Source organism: Rutilus rutilus (assembly GCF_951802725.1).
Source record: "Rutilus rutilus genome assembly, chromosome: 1".
NCBI classification, from domain to species: domain Eukaryota; kingdom Metazoa; phylum Chordata; class Actinopteri; order Cypriniformes; family Leuciscidae; genus Rutilus; species Rutilus rutilus.
This window is the reverse complement of record NC_140209.1, coordinates 41,572,439-41,581,601: the sequence shown is the minus strand read 5'-3', so window position 1 is coordinate 41,581,601 and position 9,163 is coordinate 41,572,439. Positions and strand designations below refer to the sequence as shown.

Genomic DNA, 9,163 nt, shown 5'->3' with positions numbered 1-9,163 from the left:
CAGTGTTGAAGGAGAATGACCTTGAGCAAGATAACAGCATGAAGAATCACAGTCTTACTCCCCAAGCAAAAAATAAGAGAGAACAGTATTTACACATTTTCTTAAACAATTAATAAATAACAAATCTTACAGATGCCATGCCAATTGTATTATTACTCCCTCTTTTGTTTTTCAACCTTGAATTCATAGCAAAAATGTCAGAAAGCATTTGTACAGGAGTGCAAGTCTTTTTTTTTCTGTCAATGAGGGGAGGCACAATAAAAACCATGTCTAAAACATAAAGCTGGGCATCAGATTTTACTGTTATAAAAAATGAACAGTCATTTTTGATTGATTGTTGATGGTTAGTTCCTTAAGACCAGTCCAAGAGGTTTTAAAACCATGTTCATAAAGTAAAGAAAATGTCACAGTAAGCCTCCGGTACCAGTCCTTTGAGAGTCCATTTCAGTTTCCCAAGAATGATTTGTCCAGTTAGGGTCCATTCTCTCTAAATGAGCTGCGTGCAATGTCTTCCTTAAGTACACTGATAATCCACATATGTTATAGCTGCTGCTGTTCCTCTTTCTGTAAACCATAAAGCATCCTATAAAAAGCTTTTGTCATATACCTTGGACTGGATTTTTTTTAAAGCCCTCGAAAAAGAGAGAACCAAAGAGACATTGTGCCTGAGTGTATGTCCAATGTTGGCAGGTATCTATCACATATTTACAATGAAAAACCTTAATCAAGAGATATGGAAAGAAAGATGGTATATTATGAACATGTATTTACAATGAAATCCCTTTAAATAATGGATATGAAATTATGTAAAGAATATGAACAAAACAAACAAAAATTACTCTTTTGTGATACTAACAAAAGTAATGGACCCTTTTACTGAAGGCACAAAAACACCTGATGCAGAATAAAGAGGGTTGAATGAAGAGGTTTGCTAATGCTAACACTCACCCTCATTTGAACTGTTTGCATTCCATTTAAATCTAATTTATCTCATTATTTCTAAAATAGATATCTCCACAAATGCGTTTCATCAATAGTGATGTCAAATTAAGTGCCGTTACAAAGTGCTCAGATCTCAGGTCAGAGAGAGGAATAGTTTACCTTTTGAAAACTTTTCTCACGCTCATGTTGTTACAAACCCATGTGCCATTCATTCTTTCTGAATTGTTACGTTTCTTTTGCGCTTTTCCATTATAATGAATGAGAATTGCAGCATTTGTTACATCCTGTGCTCTGCAGAAGACAGAAAATCATATAGTTTTGGAATGACACAAGGGTGAGTAAATGATGACAGAATTTGGGTGAACTAACCATTTAAGCCATGCATTGGGATGGTTATAGTCATACTTCATTGCTTAAACACCATTACTTTTATTTCAGTTGCCTGTTAGATGTCTCACCTGCCATTTCATAGTAAACACATGTATATTTTCCCACAGTGCAACTAATCAAATTTTTTGGTTTATTGGTCCCTGAAACTGTAGGCTGACTGTGGTTGCTGTGTGTGTGTGTGAGAGAGAGAGAGAGAGAGAGAGAGAGAGAGAGAGAGAGAGAGAGAGAGAGAGATCTTTTAATCAAATTGGAGGTCTTGGCTGCTTACCCTCACAGACTTAAGGATATAGCCCTGGTTAATTGCTAATTAGTTAGTGTAATCCAAATGGGAATTAATAAAATAATCGCTGACAGAGGTGTTGAAGTTAATATTATTTGTCATTTTTTCAATAAATACCATTAATAATGTATTATCCTATGAGATTTGAGATTAAGTGCTTTTGGGAGAGGAGTTTTATTATCAACGTTGAACCAAGGTCAATAAATGATAACAAGAACATAAAACATCTATTAATTTAAAAGATTTGTAATTTTTTTTTATTTAATTAAATCTTGCTCCTTTTTCAGTCTTCCTTTCAAAGTCAGCATAATGGATAATAATTTCCCCCAATAAACAAATGAATAAATAAACAAAAAAGAGCCTGGAGAAACATGCCATATAGAGTGTCAGTTTAAAAGTGCCATACCAGGGTATAGGTCACTTTGCCTGTTGAATGAATCAGCTGTCAGCAACAGGCTTCCAACAGCCAATTAATGGACTAAACAAATTGACCTCAGGGCAGAAGAACAGAATACATAAACCTTTGCTGCCAACAGACACTTTATGCTCTAGCTTTGATACAAGTGACAAGGTAACCTCTGATAAGGAAATGCTATTAATAATTCATCAGAGATGAGAGATGTACAGAACTATATCTCTTTAATCTCCAACACAGATCTATGCATTTTCCACAAACCCTGGTAAATTTATTTTCTCTTGCACCCCTTGCACTATTTATGCCATCCTGCTCAGCACAGCAGTACAGCTCAGCAGCTGTCAAACACGGCTGACTATTCCAAGGTTCCCCAGGGAGATTCTTCTGTTTCATTTTTATCTTTTTCTTTCCTCTATTCCTTTATTTTTCACATGAGGAGTGCTATTGAAATGTAAATGTGGTTGCAGTCTCTGTAATATGGAAGAGGGAAACTGCTTTTGACAGGTTTGTAGAAAATCAGCACATTTTATCCTCCTAAAACACACATTCCCACCTAACAAATGAATGCGATGACCAATGATTTGATAATTTGGGAGTACAAACAGAGATTCTCTCTCAGGCTTAATAAGGACTCTAGTTAAGGTTACACTATTGATATGAACGATGAATACACAGAGTATTTCAATTACTGACAAATGATAAGCCCACTGGACCTTTTTCACTGAGAACAACAATGCTCCAAATGATATCTCTGAATGTTATCTTATGTATGTATTGTATTCTCAGGCTCTTTTTACTCTTTCTGGCTCACTGTACAAAAACATTTAAACAGCTTGTCCTCAAACCCTGACAAACTTGGCTCTGTTTTACAAACTGCAGCCATAACCCAACTTGCTCACTAGAGTTGCTCTTCTGGTTTATCAGGCAGTAAAAGAGACCTGTACTGTGTATCCACACAGTCCGATAGATTACAGCTTTTGCTGTGCTGACACACCCTTCCAGTAGTCAAGGATGTCATGCAAGTCCTCCCCCTTGGCAAACTGGACCTTTTTACGCAAGGCGTTTCCAGCTGTTACGTAACACGACTCCTCACGTGGACCCTTTCTGTGGGGACGGAAGCGCTCCCAGATGCGCAAGGTGTTCTCGGTGGAGTACTCTGGACTCGAGGAGTAGCCAGAGTAATTGTGGTGACGTGGAGAGAGCTGAGAGTAGGAAGCAGCGTCTCTCTTGGTGCGTGACAGAGGCTTGAGAAAAGAGACCCTTTGGGCCGGGGAGTCATGAGAGCCCTCGTAGTATAGGGCAGGGACTGAGTGACGATGCTCTGCACAGTGGTAGTCTGGGTGCACCTCCAGGTGTTGCTGAAGGCCCATCCCATCTACAGTACCACCGTCAATGCTACAGCCACCTCCTCCACCACTACCTACTAAAGGGAGCCTCTCCTGGGGCTCACCACACCCCAACGGGCTGCCCTTGTCTGAATAATGGCAGGGATCTGGGCTGCGGGGTTCCGGAACATCTAGGCTGTAAACACGACCCCCTTTTCCACTGGAAGGGCGGCAGTGCCTCTTGGAAGAGGAGACGATGACAGCAGCATCTGCACTCATTTGTCTTTGAATAGGCCTCACTGCAGTAGCTGGGGGTGGTGGACGATATGGTGGGGACACAAAGCCACCACCTGTGATCCCAGGCCTCTCAGACAGAGGAGCAGAGAAGGGAAGAGGAGGTGGGGGAGGGATTTTTGGGGAAGGCAGGACTTGGCATGTATCACTGATACTAGAAGAGATGGGAATCAGTCCTCTGGTCAGGGAGGAGGTAGAGGTAGGTGGGGGTGAGGTGGGACCACTTGCTGTGGTGGAAACAGAAGAAGCTGCAATAGAGTCCAGCTTGAGGGCATCAATACAGTTGTTAATTATCTGGTTGACCTTGTCAACTTCCATCGCAATGGTTGAAATCTCGGACGCTGATCCCCGGCCATCATCATCTGAATCATCACCCAAGTCACTTCCATCATCCCCCCTGAGGTCTTCCTCCCGAACACCATGCATCACAGCTCCATCTCTCCCCCTTTCATCTCCTCCAATAGAGGTCCTAATATCCATATAGTTGCCCTTACTGGCCATGGCCTCAGAGAAAGCAGTTGCCATCTTCTCTACTTGAGGGATAGAGGAAAGACGTGAGGAACTAGTGTTGGCAGAACCATGGCCAAGCATGGCAGAGCTGGACGAGGAGGACATGGGTAGTTTGCCATGGTGATGCTGATGGTGGCTCTGCTCGTGGAGTTTCTGGACAGCTGTGGGGTCATTTGCAACTGCTGCTGCCACCTCTGGTCCATATCGCATTTCCAGAATGGTTTTCTTCACACAGATGGATTTTTCTTTCTCTTCATTTCTGCGACGTCTTCGTAAGCAGTAATAGACAAACCCAAGGATAATGAGCATTCCAAAGAGACAGCCAACTATGGTCATGATGTAGTGGGTGGTCGTGGAAGGTGGAGGCATCAAGTCATCTGGATTTGGCGCTCGGGTAGAAAAGTATAAACAAGTGTGGTTGTAGCGCTGAGAGTTGCGTATAGATGCCACACAGAAGGTATAGTTGGTGTTTGCTTTGAGCTTGTTAAGGGTGATCATTTCCTTTTTTTTCTTCAAGTTCATCACATCTGACACAAAGCTCTGATTGTACTGCACCAGGATGTACATTTTGCTGTATGGCTTTGGAATCTGGATCAGAAGGGATGCAGAGGAAAGAGACACATGTTGTAGTTTGATGCTGGGACTAAATGCATTGTCAGATGAGGAGGAAGTTGTGGGCTGATGGTATGGTCCAATGTGCTCAAACATTTCAGGTCCCGCGCCTGAAGAATCAAGATCAGGTGGCAGAGATGTCATCCCAGGAATCAGCACCCCATCCCGGCACACAGAGGAAAGGATGTTGCGAGCACTCCGTCCATGCCCAGCAACAGGACTCAGCAACGGATAGCCAAACAACTCCCGTGGGGTCTCGCACTGAAGTCGATCATAGGTGTGTGTGACATTGTTGAAGGCCTCTAACCAGCTGAGGAAACTGTAGAGCTCACATCCGCAGTGGAAAGGGTTTCCTGCAAGCTCACATCCCATGAGCCTGCCCAACATAGTGAAAGTGGTTGGGTCCAGCCGGGCAAGCTTGTTTGATGACAGATCCAAGTTGCTGAGGCTGGGGCACTCCCAGAAAGCATTACTGGCAATGGCTTCTATGAGATTATGCTGCAAGAAAAGACATTGCATCCGTCCCAAACCTCGCAACATGCCTTCTGTCAGGTTGGTTAACTTGTTATATCCAAGTTGCAGGACCTGTAAATTTGCTTGGCTTGCAAAAGCACCATCTTCGATGTACGAGATCTCATTCTTGGTGAGGTTGAGGTCAGTCAGGTTGGTAAAGCGACTCAAGGAAGTGAAAAAAATAGCTTTGATCTTGTTCTCATTAAGCCGCAAGTCATGTACTGTATTGTTGATGTGCTGTGGGATTGTTTCGTATGGTGGCTGGTTCTGGCTGCAGATGGCCAACCACACATAACCTTTATCCCCCTCGATCAGCCAGCAGTCACCTCTGACCAATGCTGGTGGGCATAAGAGAAGGAAAAAGGGAAGGAAGAGGAGAGTGGTACAGGAAGGAGAGAGGGCAGTCAACAAACTCTTCATGATTGGAGTGGAGAGGAAGGGGTGTTTTAAAAAATAAAGGGAAACAAGGTTGAATTCTTCTATAAGTTTGTTATTGAGAGTACAGAAAATATCTTTCACATTTGCAAAAAAAGGATCTCCTTTTGGGCTGTCAAAGCTGTTGGCTTGTCATGGTTTCTAACAGAGTCCCCATATTTGCTCATATCTGGTATAGCTGAGTTAGTGCCTGATACATTTTCAAAATTGATCTTTAGTTGAAGGACAGCTGCTGGAGTCTTCACTGATGAATCTGTCAAATGAAACAAAGACAATACATATGAGCTTAATTTAACAGGAAAATATCAAGGTTTCTCAAAATGTAAAAATAAAAACAATTGATTACAAACAAAGATATGCACAAATATTTTGTTTAATTTTATGTAAAATATAAAACAAAAATCTAAAATTTCACAAATTATACAAACACAGATTTTTTTGAAAACAAAATTTGAATTATCACAGCATTATAACAAGCAATTTATAAAATATAACTAAAATTTTAATAGAACACATTTGGTTATTAGTCACTATAAAACTGAATATGTAGCCACTACAAACATACGAGTCATAAAACACGACACAATAACATTCCCTAATGGATTCTGCATAATAATGGAAGCCAAATCTATGTATGCCTTAAAACAAACATTTAATTAGTCCATATTTTCATGGCTGCCAATGATGAGATGGCACACGAGCTGGTACAAGCTGGCATAAATGCATGAATTTGTGGATGTGTATAGTGGTTGCTGTAAACTCCTGTATAAAATCAGGGGGGAAAAAAACTAAATTAAACCAGGAAAACCCACTGCAATTTGGACTATTTCCAAACAAATCATTCATTAGCTGCAAGAACAAATAGTGCCCTACCCTTGGTTTCATTGTCTTAATCATTAAAATGGTAGCAAATGAGCCATATACTGGCTTTCCAGAATAGGGAGGGATCATTTATCTCACCCTGCCACCTGTCTTTCAGGCCTCCATATAGACAGCGAGGGGAGACTGTGATATGACAAACATCATTAATCAACAAGCCATACAAGGTTTCCTGTTTCTGAACAGCATTCCAGGGCCACTGTATGCCAGAGAGGAAAATATCTATAGAAATGGGGGATTAAAAGGCTTTTGCATTGTGCCAGGCGCCATCCTCCTCTGAACACAATGGGAAATGGAACACATTTTAAAGCTGCACAGACTCAGATCTGCTGCTCAATACAGATGAGTCTTCGCTTTTATTCTTATATTCTAGCCTTGGGCACCATCAGTAAACACTCAAGAGACAGTTACAAGAATATGTGATTTAATTCTGGGAATTATAAGAAAACAACAATCTGACAAAACAACAATATACAGTGAAATCTAGGTTGTATAAAAGTTTGCATCAAGGCCTGTAACCATGCTATCACCATTAGGAAGACCAAGGTTGTTAAACCAGTCTTTGACACAGATAAAATTCCCTCTTTTTTCTCCGACCTCTTGCTCTCTCTGTATTTCCTCTTTGTCTTTGCACCCACTGTTTCCCATCATTCTGTTGTATTGGTTTTCAGTCTCTCAATTAATCATACAAAAGCTTATTTTGAATTAAAATATTTGCCAATCTAGAATGAAACGTGCCCTGAGAGTTATTAGAGATGCTACCGTTTTTAGATCACTACCATTTCCCACACTGCAAAATGTTTATGAAACAAGAACAATGACAATTTTAATGAAACCTGCAATCGAAAAACAGTCCTATCAAAGGCTCCCAGGCAGCATTTGCAGTCTGATCATGCCTCTATATCTCGATGCCCCTCCACCTTTTCTCACTTGTTCCTCTCTTTCTCACCCTCTATTCCTTCCTCAGCCCACCAGAGATGTGATCTGGTTTGGTGCTCCACATAGTGAGGCCCAAAGGAAGCTTTAATTAGGGCTGGGGCTAAGGAAAGGAGGTGCATCCCAATGAGAGCGCAGTCTGTATGCGTGAAAGAGAGGCTAAAATAAATTAAGAATTATAACACAACCCCAGTTGGATAGAAATCGCTTGTTTATTTTGCGACTCAATACCTTTACACCATGAGATATTGATTGATTGCACACAAAGTGTTTGCTCTCCTGCTTTCATTAATTTTGTACAGTCGTCAGAGCAACAGACAGATTGACACCTGATCTTAACTTGGAAAGTGCTCTCGTTAGAAGTGCCAATTACTGATTAATGTCTCTCCAAAACAATTACCTAATTAGTTATGATGATATCTAAATGACATCTATGTACACAGAGAGGGTCAAAATTTAAACAAAGGTAAGTACATTTTATATTGACAGTGTTTAAGTAAGTTTAAGTAAATTTTTTCATCTTAGTCTTTCCATCTGCCAGCCTATTCTTTAAGTAAATCCAAACAGGGCCTGAGTGGGAGGTTTGCTTCATGGAAGTGTAAAAAGTCTCATTTCAGATTGGTGTGTGGTATGTGCCATGGTTTCATGTAACACTGCGAGATATACTAACACACAAGAGCCTTTGATAATATATGTACTGTGTAGGCGCAAAACAACACACACCTTGCCATGGTTTCGCTTTGTGTGGTGGTGAGGGCTAAATCTGAAATCCCCAGAGCATACATAAAGCAAGCATACATTACAGACTCGTATGGAGACAAACTAGCAGTCACGCTATATGTTTCAGCTGTGTTTAACTTTTCCCAAGGATCAGGTGCTAATATCTCCTTTTTGGTATATGAGAAATGTAGGATAAGAAATATGAGGAGGAGGAGGAGGAGAGAAGTAAAGAAAACAAGAGCATATTTAAAGATTTGGCAATGGTTTTAGTGTTGGTGGGAGAATATTTCTAGATGACTTCTGAAGGTTAGAGAAGGGGTTTGACACTTGTAACTCTGCTTGAGCCCTGGCTAGAACAGCACTGAGACCAGCTGTTATACGGCCCAGGACATAACCATGGTCTCATTGTCTCTACTGACAGGTAACTGGGACAGTGTTGACACTGATGCAAAGGAGCAGGCTGGCAATGCTTTCCCTTCCCTCTAGGAGGAAATGTCAGGCAGTGTGAGGTGATGTGAGCCAGTATGAGGCAATGTGAGAAGTTTTGAGAAGTAATATGAGTCGATTTGGAGCAGCGTGAGGCGAGTGACATGGTGTGAGGCGGTCTGAAGCAATGTGAGGTGATACAGGTAGTTAATGTGAGGTTGAAGTAACTGAATAAGGATATTTACATGCACTTTCAAGAGTTAGTTTTCGGTCAGACTAAAACAATAATTCATCCTGTAATAAAATGTCATGTAAATGTTTAAGTCAGACTTTGCAGACAAACAGATGTAATACATTCGTAGCTCAGAATCATACAGAACATATTGTCATTTAAACATTTGGCCTTGCTGTAGTGCACTTTTTATAGACGGGTGATGCACGACAAAGAAAAACTGTCCAAACTAGATTTTTAAATGTGATAAATAT

The 9,163-nt window shown here is 40.9% G+C and overlaps 1 protein-coding gene across 2 annotated transcripts in view; it reads right to left on the bottom strand.

Moving 5' to 3' along the window:
- Positions 1 to 2,436: 2,436 nt before the first annotated feature.
- The window catches only part of elfn2b (extracellular leucine-rich repeat and fibronectin type III domain containing 2b), a 90,850-nt gene continuing 84,123 nt past the window's right edge, over positions 2,437 to 9,163 (bottom strand). Inside the window, exon 4 of one of the 2 annotated variants that reach the window (XM_084423564.1) lies at positions 2,437 to 5,969. In XM_084423564.1, coding sequence (XP_084279690.1) covers positions 2,996 to 5,701 — 2,706 coding nt within the window. In that variant the 5' untranslated portion in view covers positions 5,702 to 5,969 and the 3' untranslated portion in view covers positions 2,437 to 2,995. The remainder of the gene's footprint in view (positions 5,970 to 9,163) is intronic. The other variant, XM_084423563.1, reaches the window with a different exon arrangement.